Here is a 25,474-nt window from a genome sequence, read left to right as displayed (position 1 = left end):
AACCAGCAAGTGTAACGATCCAGAGGCAGAAATGTGTTTGGTGGGTTCAAGGAGCCTGGAGCAAAGTGACTGAGGAGAAGAATGGCAAGAGGTGAGATTAGAGAGAAGGACAGTGCATCACAAGGACCGTGGAGGCCATTGTAACAATTTGGGCTTTTAACCTGAGTTGAAAGCCAATGGAGGGTTTTGAGCAGAGAATTGACATAAGATTTATGTGTTCAGAAGAGGCTGAAGGTGGACAAGTGTGAAAGCAGGAAAGAAGATGTGGAAGGAACTAGGAAGAAGAGGCGTGAGATGATGGTGACTTGTTCCAAAGTGTTGGTGATGGAAGCAAAGAGAAGTGGTCAGATTTTGGGTAGTTTCTGAAGGAATAATGACAGGACTTGCTGATGGACTGCATCTGGGGTACAAGAGAAAATGCAGGTTAAGGAGGTAGCAGGTACAAAGGCCCAGGAGAGATTTCCGCACATTGAGGGCACAGCGGGGCTTATGCACCTGTGCACTCAGTACCTGATTTCTTCAATGCCCGTCAGATGCCTGTTTAGGTTCCTGGAGGATGATAGGAAGGAGTGAAGAGAAGGAAGGCCCAGGGAGGTAGAAAGCTCAAAAGCAGCACTGACGTTTGTCAAGTGAGCCAGCAAGATCCTCAAGGATCCAGGTATTTAGATTTGTTCATGTAGGTGATACATGAGCCCCTGAAGGCTTATGAGAGTGACAGGACAGGAAGGAATCTGGTGGGGAAGGCCCCTTCTCCTCTAATCTGGTGTCATGTATAGGAAAGGGGAAGCTAGCGGCCATGGCAGTCAGATAAGTGATGACTTAGGTCTGAATTATTCTGTTGGGATTGATTATACAGAGAGGAAGGATGACAAATGGCCTTGTGTAGAAAAAAATTTCGTTTGGTGGCAAACACAGGGTGAGGGAGAGGAGTGTCAGCTTATTTGTACTCAGTGAAGAGTGTTGGGCCCTGGCCAGTTTGGCTCAGTGGTTAGAGCGTCGGCCTGCAGTCCAGAGAGACCCGGGTTCGGTTCCCACTAAGGGCACGTACCTCGGTTGCAGTTTGTCCCCGGCCCTGGTTGGTCATGTGGGTGGCAGCCACTCGATGTGTCCCTTTCACATTGATGTTTCTCTCTCTCTCTTTCCTCTCTCTCACTCCCACTCTATCGGAACAAAAAATGGAAAAATGTCCTCGGGTGAGGATAAAAAAAAGTGTTGGTGACATGGCAGTCTAGCCAGATTGTCTTTTGCGGGGATCAGGTAGAGTGAGGAGACCAGCTTGGGGGTACCCTTGGGTGGAGGACAGTGTGCCATGTGCAGGAGAAGAGGCACCAGGGCCTGCTCTGCCCCAGGCACAGAAGAGTCAGCAACTCTTCCCTCTGATTTCCCCTCCCAGCAGGCCTAGGGCCTCTAGGCAAGTGTCAGGTCAACTTCAAGTTCTGTTCATTCAGACTTCCAGTCTAGAGTCCAACCCTAGGTCTCTTGTAAAGGCCCAAATCGCGCCTCTAGCAAAGAACTATGGAGCCCGTATCTTCCTATATAAAGTTGGCTTTAGTGGCCATAGGCTCAGTGTCCTTCTTGGTGGCTGACCCTGCCCCTAATCCTGGCTGTGCAGAGGGTACAGTCAGGCCCCAAACCTGCCGTGCTCAGATTGCTTCCTTGCTAGAACTTGTGGGTAGAGGAGAGGAAAGGGGCCCAGAGATGTTAGCAGGAAGAGAACCCAAGTGCCCTACTCTTAGGTTGCAGCTCTATTGTCTTCCTGTGACCCCTGCTACCTTATTCTCCCAACAAATCAGATAGATTCCTTTTTCTTTTCCTAATTTTTATTTATGTTTTATTGATTTTTTAGAGAGAGAAAAAGGGAGCGGGAGAGAGAGACAAATATCAGTGTGAGAGCAAAACATCAATCGGCCACCTCCTGCACACACCCTACCAGGGATCAAGTCCACAACCCTGGTATGTGCCTCAACTAGGAATCAAACCAGCAACCTTTTGGTGCACAGGACAATGCTCAACCAACTAATCCACACCAGCCAGGGCCTGATTCCTTTTTCAGTATTATTTAAAATCCTTAGTGAAGATTTAAAAAGAAAATATAAAGTGCTTGGCTTTAGGACTGGGGTAAGTAAGAGAAAATGGTCCCCCTGAGTTCACACCATTTGTACTTTCCCAGTTCAGTTTCTCAGAGATAAAAGAGGGTGTATCTAAAACATTAAAAGAAATAAAAAATGGATAAAAACCAGCTAGACAGCATGAGGAGTTCAAGGGCATAACCATCACAGAAAACCACTACAATTATCACAGAGGGAGGCAGGTCAATAGTGTGGAGAATGAGTCTCTTTCAAAGGCAATAGGAAGGTAGGTCTCCCAGGCTCTCCACCAGGGACAGAGTGGCCGTCTGGTCCTCTGGAGGCTCCGCCAGTAAATGCCGGGCAAAGGCCTGCTCCATCTGTGCCAGAAGAGGTGGGAAGCAGGTAACATGAGCACAACAGGGGCAGCCACTACCCCCACCCCACCCCAGGAGGCCCCTTCTCCTCTTGGCTCCCCCTGGTCTACACAGGCAGCTATTCTTACTGTGTCCTGAACTCACCTGAACTGAGATAAGACTCTGTGGGGTGTGGCTGGGGTCAGAGTCCTTCTCTAAGAAATTCAGTGTCACCTGGAACTTGGGTGGGGGGCCCAGGCCCTGGAAGTACTTCTCTAAGTCTGAAAGAGAAAAGGTCAAAGGTTGGAAGAAAGAAAAGAGAGAGGGCCACAGGCAGGAGGGAGGGAACAGAGAGGGACCCACAAGGGAGAAAAGGAGGTGGCAGTGGGGCCACTTGGAGATGAAGGCCAGAGCAGGAGCCACAGGGTACCAGGCCGCTGCCTTGTGCCAGGAGAAATGTGCGGAACTAAGCAGCCACTCACCCGTGTGCAGAGAGGAAAAGGAACTCCTTCCTCGGGAGGAAGTATTTAGCGGTGGCTGACTGTTAACGCAACTTGACATGCTCTCTGCTGGGAGAGCGTGGAGTCCTCTCGGCGCAGCCCTGGCTCTAACACACGTGCCCACACCCTGGCTGCCGCTCACTCTCTTCCCTACGCTAGGGCACTCATGGCCTGGGAACACTCATGTTCTGCATCCCCTGTACTCCTGGCCCCGCTCCCAAGGCCAGATTTAGAGTTGAATGGAGGCAGGAAGTGGACTTCCAAGTGCGGATAGAAGAGGGGCAACCTGAGGAGACGCCAGGCGTGGGGTAGGGGCAGGATGTGTGACACGAGCCAGCTCTCCTGACTGTGCGTGGGCGTGTGTGCGTAGGAGAGGGCCACGAGGTGCACCTTCCCATGGCGACTGTACACTTCCACGCGGTGGTGCTCTCTGAGCTGTGACACTTTCGTGCTGGGCCCCACCTGAGCCCCATCTTCCGCGGCATGGACTGCGGAAGGAGGGCTGCCGGGCAGCTGCCAGGGCCGAGCATAGGGCCTCACTGGATGCTCACCCAGCAAGTGCAGGGTGCCGCGCACAGGCTGTGATGGATCTGCTGGAGGAAGCACAGGGTGGGGGAGGGGCCAGGGGGCCTAACGGCAGAGATGCTCAGGAGCCGGGCTGCAGCAACCTCACCTCTACAGAAGTGAGAGGTGTTAAAGAGCTCCACACACTCGTCGCTGGGCAGCAGATGTGGGCCTGGGCCAGGTGGGGTCTGGGGCGCACTCCAGGAGATGGGGATGGGGCAAAGGCGCTGTGCGAAGAGGCCTCGGGAGTTGCTGGCCACCAGGACACCTCTCTCGAGCTGGCTCAGCAGACGCTGGGTGGGTTCTTGCGGGCCAGGCTTGGGAAAGACCACCTGCTCCATGCTGCACCGGGAGAGGGAGGGCTCGGCCACCAGGCGGCAGTCCAGGCTCTGCACCTGGGCCTCCGCCACCACGTGCCCGTTGTAGATGAAGGTGAGCCGTAGGGAGTAGTCTGTGGACAGAGAGTAACCAACTGCAACAAGTGCCTCTCCCTAGGGGTACACCTGATCAGCACATGGCTCTGGGGAAACAAACAGGCTCCTTGCGAATCTAATATCCTGCTTTTGCTGCTGAGGGACGAGAGACCCAGGCAGAGAAACCAAGCAAGGGCTGGGGAGGACAAGACAGGCTGTGGAGTGAGGGCAGCAGCTATATCTTCTGAGGTCAGAGGCGGCACCATCCCTCCTCATCCTTATTCCCCCACCCTCACCCGCAAGGGACCTCCTGTCAGACTTTCCTACCACTCAGGAGAGTAGCTAATACACAGATTCCAGTGGAGCCTCAAGGCTTAATGCCCAGGGTCTTACAGTTTACAAGAAGGTCCCAGAGATTGGGGCTTTGCTTAACCCACAGAAATCAATGTCTCAAAGTGAATTTCCAGTAAACAGAACGCATAGGGGTATTTCTGAGAAGCAAGCTGTTTGGAGTCTGGAGCTGGCCAGGTACAGGGCCTAGAAACCAGTGCCTCTGTCTGGGTAAGGTAGGCCCAGGTCGCTGCAAGCCTGAGAGATTAGATAATGCATGTATAGCCACAGGAAGGTGACCTGTGGGGACAGGGAGCAAGGACAAGTCAGACATGCTGAGTACCTGAGTCTGGAGGGGGCAGAAACTCCAGAGACAAGGGGTCTCTTTGGAAAGGAGCCTCATTTGTATCTTCACCTGAAAGGGAGAAGAGGCATGCATTCAGAGTGGGACTGGAGAGTCCGAGGGCCAGAGGGTATGGCATGGGGGTGACAAGAGGCAGGTGCAGATGGTACCTTCTTGAGGCTCAGGACTGTTGTTGCTGCCGCTGCTGCTGCAGCTGCTGCTGCTCCCCAAGTCTGAGTGGCCAGCTCCTCCATCGGCCTCCACCTTCTCCTGCAGACACAGTGTCTATCGTTGGCCCCCTTTCCCCCTAGTTACCGTCCTGCCCTCGGCTCACACCGTTCCTTCCCCAGCTCTTACGTTTTTGATGGGATCCTGGAGCAAGGAGGGGCTGAGTACACAGTTCTTTGCGGTACCCTCATCCTCCTCCCTCTCAGGGGTCACAGAGCTGTGGTGTCTCTTCGATGGTGATTTCTGGGTTGCTGGTGGGGCTGTGGCATGTTGTTGAGAAGGAGAGAGAGGTCAGAGCCTTAAGTGGGGACAGGGTAAGGGAGATAGGAGGCGGTGAAAGGATGGGCAGGCCTGGGCGGAGAACAGGGTAGCAGCTCCTCAAGGATGGGGACGAGGCAGTGCTCCGACCGAGGGGCCTGGAGGGAGTCCCACCCTCCCAGAAGGCTCTTCTCCATCCTTCCTCCCCAGTCTGCTTATTCTAGGAATAGTGAGTTGAGGGGACACTCACCAGGGAGGGTTCCTGGTGGCAGCAGCCGATATACCTTGTAGGGCTCAGCACCATCCCTATGGCTATTCTCAGGAACCTCCTTAAATTCAGGACTCTTGTTGAGAGCACAGCGCAGACGAGTCTTCCAGATAGCAGGGCCTTCCGTGTCCCCCTCCTTGTACTTTCCCTTAAATATTGCCCAGGCCTAGGAAACATGATGTGAAGAGAGGCAGCATGTTACAGACTGCAGCTGACACGCCACCAGGCCAGTGTCATGGATGTCCAACCTGAGCACCTGTACAGAAACACCTGTGCTGGTTTTATGCTCAGCTGATCACCTTGAAATTCTTAATAATTTTTGCATTTTCATTTTGCACTGGGCTCTGACAATTATGTAGCTGGATCAACCCTTTAATCTCCCCTTTATCTGACACAGAGGCAGATGTAACCCCTAGAGCAGCGGTTCTCAACCTTTGGGTCACGACCCCTTTGGGGGGTCGAACGACCCTTTCACAGGGGTCGCCCAAGACATAACAGTAGCAAAATTACAGTTATGAAGTAGCAACAAAAATAATTTTAGGGTTGGGAGGCACCACAAGATGAGGAACTGTATTAAAGGCTCGGGGCATTAGGAAGGCGGAGAACCACTGCCCTAGAGCGTCAGTGTTGATGCCATCTATCACTTGGAGGGAGGGGCCGGTTCCCAGGCCCTTTCACCTTGAAGAAGGCAGCATCCTGGTCCTCCCGGAAGTCCTGCTTGCCTGCATGCTTCCAGGGAATCCGGAACATGGTCTTAGCTTCATCTTCCCAGCACACCCCTGGGAACTGTCCACTCTCCACTTGCTCCACCACCCAGTTCCGGAGCTTTCGGGTGCAGCGTGCCCGGCCTGATGCCATCCTGGGAATAAGAGCAGCAGGTAGCATCACTAGAGCCAACCAACCCTTTGGGAGGGAATATCGGCGGATGCTCTGGCCATTGGGGTTGTATTCTGACAACGGCCTCCAGAGAAGCCATCCATCTTTTTCTCTAGCTCAAAATTCTGAGGCCAAATAGTTTTGTTTCTGCCATTACTGGCAACTACAAAGAAAAAAAAAAAAAGTTCTCTTTAACACCCCAACCTGTGACATCTGGAAGGAAACCTTAGGTACCAGTTTTAATTTCAAGACCAGGAATCTGCCCTGGCTAAGTAGCTCATTTGGTTAAAGTGCAGTCCTGATACACCAAGGTTGCAGGTGTGATCCCATCAGGGTACATATGAGAATCAACCAATGAATGCATAAATAAGTTGAACAACAAATCAATGTTTCTCTAACATCAATACATTTTTTTTAAGCAATATTAAGACTTCTCAGGAATCTATTTATTGGAAGATAGAATCTCCTTAGTGTTCCGTTCTTGGTGAGAGGTCCAAGCTAGATCCCTAGACACTTGCAGAGGCAGTATCTGCTTCCGAGATGCCTCACCAACACTTCTCACCCACCACCTCCACAACAGTCTATGACCCCCATCCCTCCCCTCTGCTTGCCCTAAGGGTAGGTGGGGCAGGCAGCTGGGGGCAGGGGCGGAGCTGGAGCAGAAGTAGGCAGGGCCAGAAGACAAGAAAACAAACAGGGTCAAGTAGACTGGAGCCAACAGCCTTCTTCCCTGAACCCAGCAGCAGGTCCTCCTGGCTTCTGCGGTAGAGCTTGGGACATAGCCCCTGGTCAGTCTGTCCCTCGGGCTAACCTCCTGCCTCCTGGCTCACGAGCATTCAGTCTATCTCGCAGTTTAGCAGAGGGGGCCCCCCGGAAACCCCACCTCCCTCCAATGTGGCTGGGCCTTCCAGCCCCGTGAATATATACACGGAAGCTACCCACCAATTCTTGGCTGATCTTACCTGAGCCGTTGTGCAGGCTGTCCCAGGGCTCAGCTGACCTCAGCTCAGCTCCAGGCTAGGGAGCTTCCTGATAACTCCACCCTATTTCTACAGTCCCCACCCTAAGTTTCAGTTCTCCTCCAGGGAAGTCCAGTTCCTTGAAATCACGTGGTCTCCGAGTTGCAGGGCAATGGGTAGCCACCAGGGGGAAGCAGCACCTGAGAATCTCAGATGCTGAAGGAACCGTCCCAGCTCAAGCTCCTTCTCCTTCCTTCCTGATACTCCTTGCTTGTGTCCCACCATCTCTGGGGCACTGCTGCCTCCCCAGGGAGGCCACAGTGTGCTGGAGTCTGGCCCCAGGGCCCCTGGATATCTCTGAACCACCTATGCATCTATGTTCCCTGATGGTGCCTGCTTAGTACCTACTAGGTGACCTCAAATATCAGCTGAATTTGATGCAAGGAAGAGAGGCAGGGAAGGAGGAAGTCAGCCCAGGCCAAGTGGCTGGATGAAGAGGACCTCCCTTTGCCATCCATGGTGTCAATCCCTTTCCGGTCCTGGGTCCAGGGAGGGTCAGGTAGTGGGCTGTCGGGGGGCCCTTTCAGCAAAGCTCTGTTCACCCCCCTTTTTCCCTGGTGCCCCCAGATGGTGGGGTCAGGAAGAAGGACCACCAAGAAGCCTGGGCAAGGAGATGCCTCTTTATTGGTGCTGGAGCTATTCCTGAAGAAGTGGAGCCATGGAACCTTGTCAGGACCCTCGCCCTCAGCTACTTCCTCCTGCGGGGTATACTCTGTCCCAAGGGCACCTCTGCCATCAGCTTCTGCAGAGAGAAAGAGATGATGATGATCCTGGAAGCCTGGAGCTCGGACAGGCTGGACCGGGGACTTCCAGAGCATAGGGTCAGAGGAGGCTGGGAGGAGAGCTTCACCTGTAACAAGCGGGTGTGGTAGGCAGAGGCATCCTCCCCAGCCTGTGGCTGCGGGCGCACATGCAGGTAGCGCTCAGCAGCCGTCTCCAGCTCCTCCACCTCATACAGAGTGGCTGGGTCCAGTGAGTGGGCATTGATGAGGCTTACAAGATACTCTTTGTAGTGTGCCCTGGGGAGATGAGAGGGTGGGATATTTGTTCTTTTGTTCAGCTAATATTAACTGAGTGTGCCCAGCACCTTGATGGACACTGGCATACTTAGACGAACAGGACTGACAACCTTCACCTGTGTATACATGCCAACCTGTGCACACTGCTTGCTACCACCCACCCATCCAGGCCCTTGCCCAGAGAGCCCCTCCCTCCTACTCCTTTCAGGACCTACTGCTCCCAGAGACCCACTTTACTGCCCGGGCAGACCCACAGCACTCCTGTCCCTCTCCCCAGCACACTGCGCCCTGCCTGGCACTTACTGGCAGAGGCCTGCATAGCCAGCTGGTGTCTCCTTGCCACAAGCTTCGTCCCGGAGTCCATTGGGAACCTCCTTCTGCTCCATCACTCGGCAGCCACCTGTGAGTAAGCGCATGAAAAGGCCCTTTGTTTGGAAAAGGCTACTGACAACCAAGCCCTAAGAGAAGTGGGATGGAAGCGTGGGAGGGAATCTCCAGGGAGGGGCCAGGGGCAGGAGCCCCTGCTCTGACAGTGGTTGGTGTAGAGATGCTATGTGGCAGATCAGCTCTGATACAGAAGCAGAGACCTTGCTGTCCCTGCCTTTATCTAAGCTGGCTTTTGGCCTATAATCACATACTCCTGAGACAGCTCTTTTGTGATTTAGCTCTTGCATGGTTAACTTATTCTGTGAAAGTCTTACTCTGTCTAGATGGTGAGAAGTGGGGTATATTAGAACCATACGTAACATCTTTCTGTTGCCCTCATGGGACCTAAAACAGTGCAACTAGCAAGTCTCAGTAAACTCTCACTGAACTAATGAATCATTACCCTTTGGGAATGGAAGAAGAAAATTAGCCTCAAGGTGCCAGGTGCTTCAATGTGCCTCACGTAAAATAGCTGAGCTGGAAGGTGAATACTACCTCCATTTTACAGAGGAAGAAACAAGGCTCAGGGAGGTTAACTCACCAGTGGGCACACAAGTCAGCCCAGGATGGGCTTCTGCTCAGGTATGACCCCAGACCCAAGCCTCCCTTTTACCCACTGTATTGTGGACGCCCAGCCACCTTCTCCCCTTCTCAAAGGCTTGTCCCGACACTCACCTCCAGGCACTGCCCGGGCCCCTGTTGGGGGCTCTGTGTTGAACATGACGTTATTGTCCTGGGAAGGAGCAGATGGGTGAGTGTTAGGTTATCCTTGATGCCAGCCCACTGGATTTCCCAGGATAGAGCTTTTCCTTTCTCGTTACCCCAGGCCCCGCCACCTCTCCTGGGCAACCTGCAAACCCAGCCAGGTCCACCCCTCACCTGGAGCAGCTTCTGGAGCCGGAGAGCAGGCCAGTCCCGTAGGTAGAAGAGGCAGTCTCGGGGATGGTGTCCGTGCAGGGACTTTTTCACCCTGCAGTTAGGGTCTGGACATTTCTGGTGGAAACCCAGATGGGAGAGGGGAAGTTGGAGACTGTTGGGGTCCTGGCCTCTCAGGAACCCCTGTGTGAGGGATGTAGGACTGGGGGGAGATGGAGACACTGGAGGGTCTGGAGCAAGCAGAGGGGAAGGGACAGAGAGAGGTAATTTACACCCCACCAGCCTCCTCTTCTCTTCCCCTGGGCTGCTCCTCAGTGGCCTCTACCCTTCACACTCAATGGCAGCCCCCTACCCTGTTATCCCTTCCATCCCCATTCTCTAGGCTCACATTCTTGGCGTAAAAGGCATTGTAGCATCCACTGCAGAACTGGTGGCGGCACTGGGTGCAGTGAAAGTGCATGCAGCCTCCGCGGGCCAGGGCGTATGAGAACTTGCACTTGGGGCAGTCTGCAAGGGACAGCAGGCCAGGGCTAGGGCTGCCACTGCTCCTCGAGGCCCTCAGAAAGAGAGCCACTGGCAACGACAGATTACTGGGCAAATAGACCTAGTTGGGCGGCCTTACCAATGCCGTTTTCCTGAAGGTACATTGCCAGGCCCTGGGCCTGGTATTCTGGATCATTGGTGCGTTTCCAGTTCTGGAAATCCTCACAGCTCCGGCCCCGATGCTGCTCCTCCCACTGCCAGAAGGAAAGCAAAAGTCACATGGAAGCTCCATCCTAGGCCCTTGTGGCTGGCCCCTCCACTCATCTCCAGTGGCCCCTGGCTTAGCTTACGGCACTGCCATTCACCATTTGCTCTACTCCCAAACTGAGGGCCAGTCTTGGCACTTTCGTTTCCTCAAACCACCGTACATTCACCAGGTCTTGTTTCCGACACCCAAGCCTAGCTGACACTGAGCAATGTCTGCTTTGCAACCTGTCCTCTTTCTCTTTATCCCTACTTTGACCATCTTACTCTGGGCCAGGTCAGGTCTTGCCTCAATTACTTGTCTTGGTTACTAGTCTCTCTGCCTCCACTCAGGCTCTCCTACTGTCCATCTTCAACCTTGCAGTCAAAGTGCCTTTGAAAGTGTAAGTCAGGCAGTTTCAACAGGATTGGGAGAGTTTTAGTTTTGAGGTTTGGTGGCAGTGTCTCAGGGTGGTTGTTGTATTCTTAATCCTCACCCGAGGATATTTTTCTTCCATTTATCTTCAGATAGAGTGGGAGGGAGAGAGAGAGAGAAACATCGATGTGAAAGAGACACATTGATTGGTTGCCTCCCGAATGACCCTGACCAGGGCCAGGGACTGAACTGCAACCAAGATATGTGCCCTTGACTGGAATCAAACACACGACTCTTTGGTCTGCGGGCCAACACTCTAACAGCCGAGCCAAACCGACCAGGGCTTTTTTTTTTTTAAATCCTCACCTGAGGACATTTCTTTTCCATTTTTTGTTCAGATAGAGTGGGAGGGAGAGAGAGGGAGAGGAAGAGAGAAACATTAACGTGAAAGGGACACATCGAGTGGCTGCCACCTGCACGACCAACCAGGGCCAGGGATAAACCGCAACCGAGGTATGTGCCCTTAGCGGGAACTGAACCCGGGTCTCTCTGGACCGCAGGCCGACGCTCTAACCGCTGAGCCAAACCGGCCAGGGCTAAAAGATTATTTATTGATTGATTTTAGAAAGAGCGAGAGAAACATTAATTTTTTATTCCACTTATTCACATATTCATTGGTTGATTCTTGTATGTGCCCTGACCAGGGATCGAACCCACAACCTTGGCATATTGGGATGACACTCTAACCAAATGAGCTACCGGCCAGGGCTCAGGGGTTTATTTTATTTTGTTTCATAATACAGATCAATTTTTTGGTATCAAATATTAAGCTTTTTAAAAGGTAAATGAGACCGTATCACTCCTTGCTTAGTCTTAGAATGAAAGGCAAATACCTTCTGCACTTGGCCTCAAGGCCGCTCCTGATCTGGCAGCTGCTCCTCTCCAGCTGCTGGCTACTCTCCCTTGCTCTTGAGGCTCTGACCACACAACACTTTTTTCTGACTTTGGCCTTTCCAAGTATTGTTCTTTCTGTCCCAAATACTCTGTGCATAGTTGATTTTGTTTTAATTTTCAGGCCTAAGCTTAAATTAAACCATTTTAAAGTAGGCTTCTCTGACCTCTCTATCCTAAGTAAGTCCATTCCATTATTCCTAATCTCAGATTCCTGTTTGTTTTCTTCATAGACACTATGTCCATGTCTAATTATGCTTTTTCTCCCTCACTCCCTCACTACCACTCTTCCTCCTCCTTTACCTTACCTTTTATCCCTCCTCTATCCTTCATCCTTCCTTCCCTTTCATCCTTCTTCCCCCTCAGCCTTCCTCTCTTCCCTTCCTCATCACCCTCCCTCCCTCATCCTTCCTTCTTCTCTCACCTTTCCTCCCTCCCTCCGTGACTAGTCTGCAGGCACTTTGAGCCCAGAGCTCATGTGGGTTCTGATCTCCAGCCACCCCGAGTCTGACAGAGTACCTGTAGATATTTCTGGAAGGATGAATGTGCCTCACCTGGCGCTTACAGCGCACACAGAAGGTCTGGTGACACTGGGGACATGTTGCCTCCAGCTGCTCACGCTCGTATATGAAGCCAAAGGAGCACTGTGGATGCAAGAGCATAAAGCTATCTGAGGCCTGATCTGGACCAACCCCAACCTTCCAGTCAGCTCCTCTGGGCAGGCCACTTACCTGGGCACACCACAAGAACTTGGGGTCCCGCATGAGCACACCCTCAGTCAGCTTCTTATGGAATAGGGCATAGGCATCTGGCTCTAGGCTCTCTCGAAGCTGGGGACAGAATGCAGAAGTGGTGGGTGGGCAGAGTTCCTGTTCAAAACCCAGGGCACTCTGAGTCCCAGAGACTGCAGTACCTGGATGTCAAGAGTGGAGAAGTAGCTGAGCAACTGCGTGTCATCAGTGAGGTCTGGGCGGCCACAGGCGGGGCACACCATGTCAGTGATGTGCTTCTCCTTCAAGGCAATGGTGAAGTGCTGGCGGAAGCAGTCAGGACAGATGGTGCACTCACAGGAAGTCAGGGCCTGCATCTAGACGGTGAGGGGGAGGGAAGGAGGTCAGAAGCCACAGCTGCCAGCCTGGGGAAGGGGCAGTAGCCAGGTGTTCACTGAGAAACCACTAGTTAACACTGGGCAGGGGTAGAAACCCAAATGCCAACAAGTGCTAGGCAGGCAACCTAATATCTAAAGATTGTCAGGTGGAGGAAAACAGACAATGGGAAGATCTAAGGTAAATGGAACAATGCTCTCTAAAGGTATTCACATTCAATTAAAAGCTAACATACAGCCAGGCCAGTGTGGCTCAGTGGTTGAGCATCAGACCCATGCACCAGGAGGTTGCTGGTCAGGGCACATGCCCAGATTGTGGGCCAGATCCCCAGTGGGGGGCATGCAGGAGGCGGCCAATCGAGGTTCTTTCTCATTGATGTTTCTATCTCTCTCTCAAGTCAATAAAGAAAAAAAAAATTAAAAAAAAAAAAAAAAAGCTAACACACAAATAATATTGAAATGAAAAAACAACACAGATGGAGAACTACTGGTTGCCAGGTGATGGAAGGGAAGAAGTTGTATAAAGGGTAGCATGAGGGAATTCCTTTGTGGTAATGGAACAGGGTGTACCTTGATTTTGGTGGCAGTTACATGAATCTCTCCGGGGGTTAAAATAGCATGAAACCACGCACACACACATCCATGTAAAAAACAAACTAGGCCCTGGCCGGTTTGGCTCAGCGGTTAGAGCGTCGACCTGCGGTCCTGAGAGACCCGGGTTCGGTTCCCGCTAAGGGCATGTACCTCGGTTGCAGTTTGTCCCCGGCCCTGGTCAGTCGTGCGGGTGGCAGCCACTCGATGTGTCCCTTTCACATTGATGTTTCTCTCTCTCTCTCTGTTCCTCTCTCTCCCTCCCACTCTACCTGAACAAAACAAAAAAAAATGGGAAAATGTCCTCGGGTGAGGATAAAAAAAAAAACAAACAAACTAGGTCTGCAGTCTAGCTAACATTGTATCTATGTATATTTGTTAGTCTTCATATTGTACTGTAATCATACAAGAAGTCAACATGGGGGGAAGGTGGGTGAAGATCACACAGGACTCTATACTATTTTTACAACCTCCTATGAATCTATAATTATTTTAAGATAAAGAGTAAAAACAAAACAAAAAATATACATACAGAGCTAACCTAACTAAATTGAATTGTGTTTGGCCAAAGAACTGCCACTTTTGACCTAGAATAAGTGGGGCCTCAGGAGATAAAAGGGGCCTGTTCCTACAAAATGAAGATTTGATGATGACATTAAAGAATTACTGTTAATGCCCTGGTGAGTTTGGCTCAGCAGTTAGAGCATCGGCCCACGGACCAAAAAGTCACAGGTTTGATTCTGGCCAAGGGCACATACCTTAGTTGTGGTTGTCCCCAGCCCCAGGTAGGGTCATGCAGGAGGCAGCCAAGTGATGTGTCTCTCTCACATCGATGCTTCTCTCTCTCTCTCTCTCCCCCTCCCACTCTATCTGAAGATAGATGGAAAAATATCCTCTAGTGAGGATTTTAAAAAAAAAACACAAAAAAACTGTTAACTTTTTGGTTGTGACATGGTATTTATGGCTAATTTTTTTTACATTTTTTAAAAATTGATTTTTAGAAAGAGAGGATGGGAGAGGGAGAGAGAGAAACATCAATGCGAGAGCAGAACATCAATTGGCTGCCTTCTGCTCACCCCCTACCAAGGATCGAGCCCGCAACTCAGGCACGTGTGGACATGGAATGGAACCCGAATCCTTTCAATGCACAGGAAGATTCCCAACCAACTGAGCCACACCACCCAGGGCTGTGGCTATGTTTTCAAAGAGTTTTATATTTTACAGATATATACTGAAATATTAGCAGATAAACCATATGGATGTCTGAGATTTGCTTCAAAATAATCCTCTGTATGTGGAGGTGAAATAAACATTGCCCATACATTTATAATTACTAAAGTCTGGTGGTGAATTCATGGTAGATGGTGGAGGAGAGAATCTGTGATACAATTTTCTCTACTACTGTATGTTTGAAAATTTCCTTAATAGAACATTTAAAAATTGGAGTTGGGGGAAGTGGCCTATTTTTTTTGTTAATCTTCACCGGAGATATTTTTCCATTGAGTTTTAGATAGAGTGGAAGGGAGGGAGGAAGAGAGAGAGAGAGAAACATGGATGTGAGAGAGACACATCAACTGGTTGCCTCCTGCACAACCTGACCAGGGCCAGGGATTGAACCTGCAATCCAGATACGTGCTCTTGACTGGGAATCGGTCCCACAACCCTTTGGTCTATGGGCTGATGCTCTAACCACTGAGCAAAACTGGCCAGGGCAAGGTGACTGATTTTTGCCCTCCCCTTCCCAGGAGCCTTCGGGGGCACATGGACAACTGTAGAGCAAAAGACAGGACCAGAGATAGGCTGGAGAGGAGTAGGGGTCTGTAGGAAATAAGTCATTCTAAGGCTAGGTTCAGTGGGAGGGACTCACCCGATTGCGGGGCAGGGCCCAACCGCACACAGCACACTCCTGGGCAAGCAAGCGACGCAGAAAGGACCGATCTTGGCTCTGCCTCACAGCTTCTACCACGTCCCCCAATTCATAGTTCCTGGGTGTCTCCTGCAGCAGCGACAGTGCCAACTCTGCCCGGCCCCAGCTGGGGAGTGTGTAGACTGCCAAAAGCCGTCTGATCAAGCTCTGCAGTATGATTCAGGTGGAAAGGGCAGAAGAGGCTGTCAGACCTAAGGCTCCTACGGTTCAGCCTTCCCTCTGCCCCCTATCTGACTTTTCACCTCCTCCCAGCACCTGCTTATCTGGACCATCCCATGAATGGGTGGGCTCCGGGCCATTGTCCCAAAGGCGCTGATGGAAGGGCTCTAGGCGCTGACGCTGTAGTTCAGTCAGGGCCCGTGCCACGTCACCCCCATGTTGGAATAACGCTTGAAGAGACCCCTCCTCAGGCCCAAAGCCCAGGGATCGGAGCTCCTGCACCTGAGAGTTGGGAGTAGAGAGAAGGAATAAAGAGGGAAAAAGCAAGCAAAGGAGAGAGTATGATAGGCTCTGAGACCCACAACCCTCCATCCTGTCCCACCTCCAGCACAGCTGGTACCTTCCTGCGCCGGGCTCTCACACACTCTTCCACAGCTTCATCAAGATTGCCATGACGATCTAGCCAGGCTTTCTGAGCCTCCTGGCAGGAAAAGGCACCCAACCCAGGGTCCTGTTGTCCAGCCAGTTCAGCCACCATCTCCAGCACGTAGGGCATCTCAGAGCGCAACCACTGCAAGGGCACCTCGGTGCCGGAGTACTGCAGAGCTGAGAAGACCTCCTCTGGACACGCACCTGCGGCTTCTCCTTCCTAAGGCACAGCCCCACGCAGGCAGAGGGCCTATCAAGAAGGGTGCCCTCCATCCACTCTCAGCCCAAACCAAAATGCTGACAGTTGCCAAGCTCAGACTATGATCATGAGAGCAGAGCAGAGCCTGACACCTGTCATATGGAAATATTCAATAATATGTAGCTGTGGCACACAATGACAAGATTTATAACAATTCATGTTATTTGACTGCAGTCTCTCCCTTCCCCCAGCAGCTCAGTCCCACCTCATCCTAGAGTCATATCCTCACCCGGATCTTGATCACTAGCTGAAGACCTTCCTCCCGCATCTTGTCTTGGCGCTGCTTCTCAGGGTCCCCACAGGAGCTGGGCAGGGGGGCACTGAAGCGTCGTGGAGGCCTTGGCTCAGAGAGTCGCTCTTCCAAAGAGCTGGCATTGGGCCGGGAGGCATGCTTTACTGGGACGGGGCTGCTGGTCCGGTTGCACATAGCACACACCCAGCCAGGGCCCGAATTGCAGAAGGTACAGTGAATACAGTACCAGACTGGAGTCTGAGCAGAGGAGAGCAAAGTATCTCCCTGTGGGAAGGCAAAAAGAATTATCCCATTGAGAGCTGGCTGAGGCTTAAGATATAGGGAGCTGGTTGGAAGACATGGGGCAATTGAAGGAAAACAGGATGAGGAAGTAGAGAATGGCTTATGGTAACAGGTGCAAATAAAGAGCTGGAAAGGCCAGGAACAGGTTACCTGAAGGGGCTGTAGGCAAATGCCAGCATCCCGAGAATCCACCACCAAGCTAGGAGGCTGAGCCAGCCGAGGTCGTTCACAAATGGCACACAGCACAGCCGCCGCCTCATTCACAAAGGTGCAGCTCTGGCAGGCCCAGTGACCCCGTGCAAGTTCAGGTTCTAGGCTCCCAGCTCCTTGAGGACCCTCAGTCTCCAGCCCCAACCCCTTACAGCCTCTGGGCCGGTCACAGGCCACACAGAGCACTGCCCAAGGTTTATTTAGCATGGAACAGGTGGCACAGTGCCAGGATAGACGGGAACTTGCAGGATCAGGGGATGAAAGAGAGCTGTCTCCCAGGGCCAGCAAGGAGGTTAGTTGGGGCCGTGGTGGAGCTGAGGCAGGTAAGCTGCAATGGAAAAGTAGACATGGCCTGCTGAGGGGGACCCTGGTGCCTGGGTCCCTCACCCCAGGCATTCCTCATTCCCTGCACGATGATGCATGGCTCTGGCCTTTGCACATTTTGTTCTGTCTGGAACACTCCCATACCCATAGCCTGTTCAACATTTAAATGATAGCTTAAAGTTTACATCTTGCTAGTAGAGATCCCTTAGGGCCTGACCGATCCTAGGTACTTAAAATACTGCCAACTGATTGAGCTGATCCTTCAGACTAGGTTGCATCCTCCTACTACCTATTTGTACACTAAGATAATCTATCTTGCTGTGACTGCTACTTGTTTGATATGCATGTCTATGATCTACTGGAGGGAAATAATTAGCTGCTTGCCCTCTATAAAACAATCTTTAGCACAGAATGTGGTACATAGAAGATAGTCAGATAATTGTAAGTTCTCTCAATTTCACTCCCTTCCAAAAGAGAAGGCCTCTCACCTAGGGGTCAAGTGGGCAGCCTGGGGGGCACAGGTCTGGCGGAGGTGATGGGCACGGGATGGGTGCCCGTGGAACAGGCGATCACAATCTGGGCACAAGACCTGTTTACAGGCTGAGCAGTGCAGTGTGCCTGGGGCAGAACCACAGAGGAAGCAAGGACCAGGAGTGGAACCTGGAGAACAGGAGAGAAAGAACAGAACATCTTTCTGAAAAAGACCATGTTACACCTGAATATGCTCTGGAGAGAGACCTGTCATAGACTACTTTTCAACATATGTGGGCTCAAGGAAACCACTTTAATCTCTTTTTTAAAAAGAAAGGCAAATAACCAAGAAGATGACAGAGAAGGGCCCAAATTCCCATCAATATAGTCTACTAACCCTGCCCCTCCCAATATAGGACCAATAATACCTGGGGCAGAGGGTGTGGTGAGGGGGCCAGGAGCAATCTCTCTCAGTAGGGGGGCAAACTCTGAGAGCTGTAGCATCTGAGGAAAAAGGGCAGGGAATGGGCAAGGGTTTGGAGAGTCTCCCAACCCTTGTCCCCTTTGTTCACCAGGCCCCAAAGCCCCATTCCTGCCTTCCTTGCATCATCTTCATCCTTGTCTTTCAACAGCTGCTCCAGTGCTTGCTGTCTTGGGTGAGTATTCTGCAAACAAGATAAGAAGAGTTCCCACTCACAGCCCTAGAACAAGACCATCTCTCTAAGCTCAACATTCACAGGAAGAACAGTAAGGGAAGCTCCCAGGTTGCTGTGGGGACTATGCCCATGGCTTAGCAGCATGGGAATTCCTAGAGTGGCTTTGGAGTAAGGCTGAGCTTCCCAGTCCTGGTGCTTAAGTCCTCACCTGTGACAGGAGAGAGAGCTCAGTCCGAAGTAACAGTACTTCCAGTGTGACTGTAGCAACCTGGTGCTCATCTGGATCCTCTTGCCCCTCAGGGAATCTCAACCCATCTGGCTGTTCCTCTGTGTAGCCATACAATCGCAGAACATCTCGGCCCCCCTGCCACACATTCATAATTCAACACCGACAGGCCCCCTTCGCAATAGGGCTGAATCCCTTCCCATTCTGCACAGCCTCAAGCCCTTTCTAGCCAACCCCCAGTCCAGGCCAAGTTCCTTTCTCCCATAAGGGGCTCCAGGGGCTTCACCTGCACAGCATCCACCGTAGTTCGAAAGACGGGGTTATTAAACTTGACCCCGCGCCAGTACCGTGGTCTCTGAGGGCTGAGGAGGTTGCGGCCATATTTCTCCAAGATGTTCAGGGCCGTGGACAGGGTGCTGAGGTAGGTGTGGGGCTGAGGACAGTCACAGAGCAGAGAGCTGTGAGCGCCTACCTCGGGCTCAGGTTCTCTGTCCCCCTCCCCAGCAGGGCCGAGCCTCACCTCCCCGTGAGCATTGCAGCGGACCAGGCGTGCGGCGTCCAGGTGCAAGTAACGGGCGGATGGCGGCAGAGAGGTGGCCAGTAGCGGCCAGAGCTGCTCCAGGGTAAACGCCTGCCCAGAATCCCTCCTCAGGGCGCTCGCCAGCCCCTCGCGGGCGGCCAAGAAGGCCTGCTCCTCCTCCTTCCCCGGCATCCCGAGACAGCAGTCAGTCCCAGCCCGGCGGTCCGCCGGGACCCGGCACAGGCTGTGCGCGGCTGGAGCACGGCCCCTCCCTCCTGATATCTGACTTCACGGCCCGACTCAGTCGGCGCAGCCTTCCTGGGTCACTCAGGCCACGGTCACCCTTAGGCCCCCAGTCCCCAGCCTGGGTTAGTCGGGAACAGGAAGTACTAGGATAGGAGGCAGGACTGCCACCCAGTTTCAGAGGAAAAGGCGGGGTTTAAGGCTGGGGAAGGGCGGAGTCGTGGAATTATGGGGCGTGGCCAATAAGGGAGGCCTGGTCCCAGCCAATAAGAAGGGTAAACGGTCCCTGCTCCTCCTCTAGAGCGGCTCTGCTTTTAACCTGGTTCTAGAGCTATTCCCCGCCTTCCTCTAGGCTGGCCCGCCCCCTTCCGGGTAGCCGTAGGAGCCGGGTTACCTTATGTCCCTCAAGCCTTCCTCTCTTCCCGGAGCAGTAGGCCTTGCTCCGGTCCCCACCGGGGAAGCCCCACTCTGCCGGGCCTCGACTCTGGCCTGCCTGTGCCCTGCTCAGGCGAGCCCGCCCCTTCTCCAGTCGGTCTTGAAGGCAGGGAGCCCCCGCGCCTACTCCCTTTCATAGCCTGCTAGCGTTTCTCAGCCCCAGGCCCCTCTCCTCCTACTTCTCCCAACGCTCTGATCCCTCTCCGGTCTCTCCTCACAGCCTCGCCTTCTAGGGGGAGCCCCACCACTGAACACCCCCTTTCCCATTCTCCCACCTCTCTGCCCCAACGCGGACTTCCTGTAAGCCCCGCCTTTTCCCGGGAGGGACAGCCCCAATACACTGTCCGCGGTCACACTCGCCCTAGCCCCTCCCTTGGACAGCGCCTGGCCCTGTAACCGCGTCAGCACCACCTCTCCCCTAGTCTCAACTGGCCGAGTATGGCTGAGGGGCTCCCAATGGTTGGCGGCCGACCAGGGGGAGGGGGAAAGAGGGTAGGGGGCGGGGCCAAGGGGGGCGGGCCTGGATGTGGGGAGTGAAAGCGAAAGCCCAGGAGGCGAGCCGGGAGACTCGAGATTTAGCAACTGGAGCAGCATGGCCAAGCCTTGTGGGGTGCGCTTGAGCGGAGAAGCCCGCAAACAGGTAACGGGGGACCGGGAGGCTAGGAGGGGGCCGGGGAGCTCTCTTGGTTAGAGACCAAGCTGGGTGCTCCAGGGGACCAAGGCCGTGCCAGAGGGCTACCCCAACCTCTCTCTTTAGTGCTTTCACTTCTGCCCGGGGATTCCCAGATTCCTGCCCTCTGGCCTGTCTCTGCACTGAGCATGCAGATTTCCAGGGAAATCTGGCTTGTGGTGGGAAAGGCCAGAGCCAAGTTGGAGGGCATTCCTTTGGGGGTGGGATCTTACTCTTGACAATTGAGACCCTTAACCAACATCCGGGTACTGCTCTGTGCAGGTGGACGTCTTCAGGCAAAATCTTTTCCAGGAGGTAAGTTTTCCGGATTCAAGCGATTTGACCCAGAATCTTAAACCAATAATTAAAGGTCACAACTTCTCAGAGAGCCACCCAAACCCACCCTAGACCTGAGCCCTACTTCCTTTATCAAGCCTTCACCCAAGATAAGCTCCTAATTATTGATCTCTACCTTTAATTAAATACCTCTTAATACTTTCCCCACTTCTGCCATTTCTCTCCCCTCTTTTGGTGTGGAGGGAAACGCTGTGGTCCTGAAGCAGGAATGCCACAGTCCTAACCTTGGTTCTGCCACTTCCCAGCTTGGGCAAGTCCCTTATCTTTTCAGGGCTTCAGTTCCCTCATTTGTAGGTCTTGGATTCAATAATTTTCAAGGGCCCTTTCAGTCCCACTTCTCAAACATCTCACTGAGTGTCTTCTGTGATTCCCCACCCTTGCAATATAACCCACAGGCTGAGGAATTCCTCTACAGATTCTTGCCGCAGAAAATCATACACCTGAATCAGCTCTTGCAAGTGAGTAGTGTGGACCCCTGTTGCTCCATCCCATGACCTCCGTCATCTCCACCCACCCTCTGTAACTAACAACTGGGCTCAGTATGCAGTTGTGAGTGGTGGACTAAAAACTTTATGATGGTGTGAGGCCTGAGCCTAGGTTGGGAGGAAGAGGGCAAGTGGAATGTGTGGAGGGAATGTTGGGCAGCCCTGACAGTAAACTCTGTGCAGGAAGACTCTCTCAACGTGGCTGACCTGACCTCTCTCCGAGCCCCACTGGACATCCCTATTCCAGACCCCCCACCCAAAGATGATGAGGTGAGGCACTCAGGTTCTAGGGCTTAGACTATAAACCCAGTGAAGATGATGGCTCTCCAACCTCTATTACTTTGCTGAAGCTACTTTTCCTCTTTCTACTTTAGATGGAAACAGATAAGCAGGAGAAGAAAGAAGGTAAGAGAAGAAGGGGTGGCTAGGAAAAGGGAAGCGGCACAGTGACTGCTGGGTGAGAAGGGGCCTAAATCCCCTCTTTTTCACAGTCCCTAAGTGTGGCTTTCTTCCTGGGAATGAGAAGCTCCTGGCCCTGCTTGCCCTGGTTAAGCCAGAAGTCTGGACTCTCAAAGAAAAATGTATTCTGGTAAGCCTGGGAACTGAGAAATAGAAAGAGAAGACAAGCCAGGCCAGCCCCTGGAGTCCAAAAAATACAAGTCCTTCATTTCACTCCTGAAATAGGAAACTTCCTTCTGTGACATGGGTTTAGATACTTTTTGTTCTGCTAGATCTCTGATATCACAGTGGTATCCCTGAAATCAGAGACTGTGTCGTATCCATTTCCATAACCTCAGAACCCACTGCTATACCAGGTACATAGTGCAGGTGCTATAATACAGTAAGTTGATTTAAGAGTTTGGGTCCCTAGAGGAAGACTGCCTGGTTCAAATCATGATTCTATCACTTACCTAGCTGGTTACCTTAAGTAAGTTACTTCGATGTTCTATAACTCGGTTTTTTCATCTGTTAAGTAGGTATACTAAGAATATATAACTTGAAAGATTAAATGAGATGTGTAATACATAGCACAGTGCTTGGCACATAATAAATGTTCAATTAAATATAACAGTGTCCAGCCAGTGTGACTCAGTGGTTGAGTATCAACCCATGCACCAAGATGCTGCTGGTTCGATTCCCGGTCAGGGCACATGCCCAGGTTTTGGGCCAAATCCCCAGTGAGGGGGCATTCAGAAGGTGGCCAGTCAGTGTTCTCTCTCATTGATGTTTCTTTCTTTTTTTTTTAATCCTCACCCAAGGACATTTTTCCATTTTTTTGTTCAGATAGAGTGGGAGGGAAAGAGAGGAAGAAAGAGAGAGAAACATCGACGTGAAAGGGACACATCGAATGGTTGCCACCCGCACAACCAACCAGGGCCGGGGACAAATTGCAACCGAGGTACGCGCCCTTAATGGGAAGTGAACCTGGGTCTCTCTGGACCGCAGACCGATGCTCTGACCGCTGAAGCAAACTGGCCAGGGCTCATCGATGTTTCTATCTCTCTCTAAAATCAATAAAGAAAAAAAAAATTTTTAAATATAGCATTATTAGCCCTGGCTGGTTTTCTCAGTGGTTAGAGCATCGGCCCATGGACTGAAGGGTCGAAGATTTGATTCTCAGTCAAGGGCACATGCCTGGGTTGCAAGTTTAATCCTGGCACCGACTGGGGTCATGCAGGAGGCAACCAATAGATGTGTCTCTCTCACATCAGTGTTTCTCTTTCTCCCTCCCTCCCTTCCACTCTATCTAAAAATTAATGGAAAGATATCCTCGGGTGAGGATTAACAATATATATATCTCCATTATTAGGAAGTAGCAGAATTAGGAAGAATCCAGTAAGTTTGTTGAATGATTCCTCCATACCTTTTCACATAGGTGATCACATGGATCCAGCACCTGATCCCTAAGATTGAGGATGGAAATGACTTTGGGGTGGCAATCCAGGTAAGAAAAGGGTGTGGGAGAACATTAAGAGTGAAGAGAGACTTGGGGAGTGAAGGATAGGAGCTAGACATAACTAGGAGGAAGAGGAAATGGTGAGTGAAGGAGAGAAGAGATTAAGTTTTCTTTGCCTCTCACCTCTTGTCACTGCAGGAGAAGGTGTTGGAGAGGGTGAATGCGGTCAAGACCAAAGTAGAAGCCTTCCAGACGACCATTTCCAAGTGAGGACAGCTGGAAGGCCAGCATAGGGTTGAGGGGGATGGGGCTGTGGCAACATTTTTTGGGACTCCCAAAGCTGGGCAGTCCCATCAGAGTGGTGGGGAGTTTTGGTAAGGGTCTGAGGGAATATATCTCTCTAAATGCCCATTCCTGTGGTTACTCCCCTTGCTTCCGGCAGGTACTTCTCAGAACGCGGGGATGCTGTGGCCAAGGCCTCTAAGGAGACCCATGTAGTGAGTGGATTGTCCACCAGCCTTTCAGCTGAGGCTGCCTGGGGGTGGGGTCAGGAAAGGGGATAGAGGTCCTCTTTGTCTTGTTTATGATCTTCCCAATGTGGGGAATATTAAGGCCAAAGAATTGCCTAGGAAAACTGATTTGGGTTTCAAAAACATTGACCCTTTTTTTGTTTGGTCCTGTGTGAGTCCCATTTCTTGATGCTGAGAAGGGATCATCCTCAAGTTACCTATTCCCTATATGAGGAAATCAGACTATGTCCCAACTTCCCATGGAACTGACTCAACTTTGCCTTCCACATCCCAGATGGATTACCGGGCCCTGGTGCATGAGCGAGATGAGGCAGCCTATGGGGAGCTCAGGGCCATGGTGCTGGACCTGAGGGCTTTCTATGTGAGTGTGGAGTAACCCCCTAAGGAGGTTGGATAGGGGGGTACAGAGGAAAAGCCAAGAACCTGACAGCTGTCCTTCTGGCCTTCTTCCAGGCTGAGCTTTATCATATCATCAGCAGCAACCTGGAGAAAATTGTCAACCCAAAGGGTGAAGAGAAGCCATCTATGTACTGAGCCCATGGCTAGAGGGAAATAAATTACCAGTACTTTGTATGGATTATCTCTGGTGTGTGTCATTCATTCAGAAACCATTTACTGAGTGCCACTTTTGTCCAAACACTGAATGTGAATGTAGTGGTGGGAAAGGGAGGGTGTTCCAGGAAGACAAAAATGAATTAGATGCCCATCCTGTTCTTAAGAAATCATCCTAGCCCGGCTGGTGTGGCTCAGTGGTTGAGCATCGACCCATGCACCAAGATGTCTCTGGTTTGATTCCAGGTCAGGGTACGTACCCAGGTTGTGGACCCAATCCGGGGGGGGGGGGGGGGGGCGGGGGGGGCGCGGCGTGCAGGAGGTGGCCAATCAATGTTCTCATGGATGTTTCTATTTCTCCTTCTTCCTCTCTCTCTAAAATTAATAAAGGAAAAGAAAAAGTTATCCTAAAGAACAGGGTAGAAACTGTTACATGCCATGAAGGCCATAAAGATAACCTGTATTTGGGATTTTCACAAGATTATTTCCATCTGGGGTGTGTGGGTGGGAGGGTGTCTCATGAGTGCTTCCTGGAAGAGATGGCATTTAGGCAGAGCCCTTATAGGAAGGATCAGGCTTTGGACAGACAAAAGGAAAGCTCTGTGGTTGGGGTCAGGGAATGAAGAAAGGAAACGCCTTTCATCACTTCATCACCTCAGAGCAAGCCTGGAGAAAGAATGAGTTTTCACTGGAAGAATTACCGGTTAATGGTTGGATTCCTTCTCAATGATTGGGAGGGAAAAAAAAAAAAAAAACACTCCCAAGGCAGTATGATGAAGGAAATTACACCACAGGACATTATGGGAAGGATGGGTCTGTACTTTTTTGTCATATTTATTGTATCCTCCAGCCAATTGCTGTCTTTATTTATGCAAATATTATATCAAGGACACCAAGGGCCAGATAACCTGTAGTTGAAAAGGTAGCATGGCTTATTAAGTGGAAGAGCCGATCTAGAGTATAAATCCATTCGATAGTAGGAGCAAGGTAGTCCGGGGCGTTACTAAATTCAAAGACCTACCGCTCCAGGACAGAACCTGGGGCGCGCACTGCACTGGCTCTGCGGGGCTTTTGGAGGCGGGTGGCACAGGTAACAGAAAAAGCCATTCTGCAATCACGACCAGAAGACGAGTAGGCTAACCAATCAGCGTGCAGCCAGTTCTCTCTCCTTTACAGTTGTAGGTTCTTTCCACTCTGCCGGAGACAAAGGTGGGGCAAGGTTTGGACGAGGCCGGTGATTGGGCATAATGAGAACCTCTAAGCCTATCAAAGAACACCATGTGGGCAGTACTCTAGAA

At 51.7% G+C, this 25,474-nt stretch overlaps 3 protein-coding genes across 4 annotated transcripts; 1 reads left to right on the top strand and 2 right to left on the bottom strand.

Annotated features, from left to right (window-relative positions):
* Window positions 1-2,012: 2,012 nt before the first annotated feature.
* IRF9 (interferon regulatory factor 9) lies at window positions 2,013-7,276 on the bottom strand. Of its 2 annotated transcripts, XM_036263455.1 has the most exons (9): window positions 7,165-7,276; window positions 6,005-6,185; window positions 5,309-5,492; window positions 4,930-5,060; window positions 4,743-4,842; window positions 4,573-4,644; window positions 3,596-3,937; window positions 2,588-2,703; window positions 2,013-2,446 (listed from the first exon to the last, which is right to left on the bottom strand). In XM_036263455.1, exons 2-9 carry the CDS (start codon window positions 6,182-6,184, stop codon window positions 2,339-2,341), a joined length of 1,233 nt encoding a protein of 410 aa, XP_036119348.1. In that variant the 5' UTR covers window position 6,185; window positions 7,165-7,276; the 3' UTR covers window positions 2,013-2,338. The 2 variants fall into 2 exon arrangements, with proteins under 2 accessions (XP_036119348.1, XP_036119340.1); XM_036263447.1 differs by lacking the exon at window positions 7,165-7,276 and having other exon boundaries at window positions 6,005-6,244.
* Window positions 7,277-7,849: 573 nt separating this feature from the next.
* RNF31 (ring finger protein 31) lies at window positions 7,850-20,097 on the bottom strand. The gene is made up of 21 exons (XM_036263441.1): window positions 19,008-20,097; window positions 18,774-18,920; window positions 18,470-18,625; window positions 18,202-18,270; window positions 18,034-18,109; window positions 17,623-17,794; window positions 16,751-17,138; window positions 16,295-16,582; window positions 15,778-16,026; window positions 15,474-15,659; window positions 15,159-15,365; window positions 12,509-12,682; window positions 12,327-12,425; window positions 12,150-12,239; window positions 10,165-10,279; window positions 9,931-10,049; window positions 9,546-9,659; window positions 9,342-9,399; window positions 8,544-8,640; window positions 8,072-8,240; window positions 7,850-7,963 (listed from the first exon to the last, which is right to left on the bottom strand). Exons 1-21 carry the CDS (start codon window positions 19,197-19,199, stop codon window positions 7,910-7,912), a joined length of 3,219 nt encoding a protein of 1,072 aa, XP_036119334.1. The 5' UTR covers window positions 19,200-20,097; the 3' UTR covers window positions 7,850-7,909.
* A 113-nt stretch (window positions 20,098-20,210) lies between these two features.
* PSME2 (proteasome activator subunit 2) lies at window positions 20,211-24,201 on the top strand. Its single transcript, XM_036268082.1, has 11 exons — window positions 20,211-20,325; window positions 20,638-20,670; window positions 21,108-21,170; window positions 21,381-21,467; window positions 21,572-21,602; window positions 21,689-21,786; window positions 23,074-23,142; window positions 23,293-23,360; window positions 23,537-23,591; window positions 23,899-23,985; window positions 24,078-24,201. The coding sequence occupies exons 1-11, from the start codon at window positions 20,278-20,280 to the stop codon at window positions 24,156-24,158; spliced, it is 720 nt and encodes a 239-aa protein (XP_036123975.1). The 5' UTR covers window positions 20,211-20,277; the 3' UTR covers window positions 24,159-24,201.
* Window positions 24,202-25,474: the final 1,273 nt, after the last annotated feature.

This window comes from Molossus molossus, unplaced genomic scaffold (assembly GCF_014108415.1).
Source record: "Molossus molossus isolate mMolMol1 unplaced genomic scaffold, mMolMol1.p scaffold_m16_p_1, whole genome shotgun sequence".
NCBI classification, from domain to species: domain Eukaryota; kingdom Metazoa; phylum Chordata; class Mammalia; order Chiroptera; family Molossidae; genus Molossus; species Molossus molossus.
Note: the sequence above shows the minus strand (reverse complement) of the source record. Positions and strands in the feature narration are given on the sequence as shown.

Coding starts and splice junctions, on each gene's coding strand:
- IRF9 (XM_036263447.1), bottom strand. CDS start 6,211: ATGCTACCTGCTGCTCTTATTCCCAGGATGGCATCAGGCCGGGCACGC. Junction 5,493..6,004: donor AGGATGCTGCCTTCTTCAAG/GTGAAAGGGCCT, acceptor CATGTTTCCTAG/GCCTGGGCAATATTTAAGGG. Junction 5,061..5,308: donor GCCACCAGGAACCCTCCCTG/GTGAGTGTCCCC, acceptor AACATGCCACAG/CCCCACCAGCAACCCAGAAA.
- RNF31 (XM_036263441.1), bottom strand. CDS start 19,199: ATGCCGGGGAAGGAGGAGGAGCAGGCCTTCTTGGCCGCCCGCGAGGGG. Junction 17,795..18,033: donor CACCACACCCTCTGCCCCAG/GTATTATTGGTC, acceptor CCTGTTCTCCAG/GTTCCACTCCTGGTCCTTGC. Junction 17,139..17,622: donor GCTGCCCACTTGACCCCTAG/GTGAGAGGCCTT, acceptor TTTCCATTGCAG/CTTACCTGCCTCAGCTCCAC.
- PSME2 (XM_036268082.1), top strand. CDS start 20,278: ATGGCCAAGCCTTGTGGGGTGCGCTTGAGCGGAGAAGCCCGCAAACAG. Junction 20,671..21,107: donor GGCAAAATCTTTTCCAGGAG/GTAAGTTTTCCG, acceptor TATAACCCACAG/GCTGAGGAATTCCTCTACAG. Junction 23,592..23,898: donor CCTCTAAGGAGACCCATGTA/GTGAGTGGATTG, acceptor TCCACATCCCAG/ATGGATTACCGGGCCCTGGT.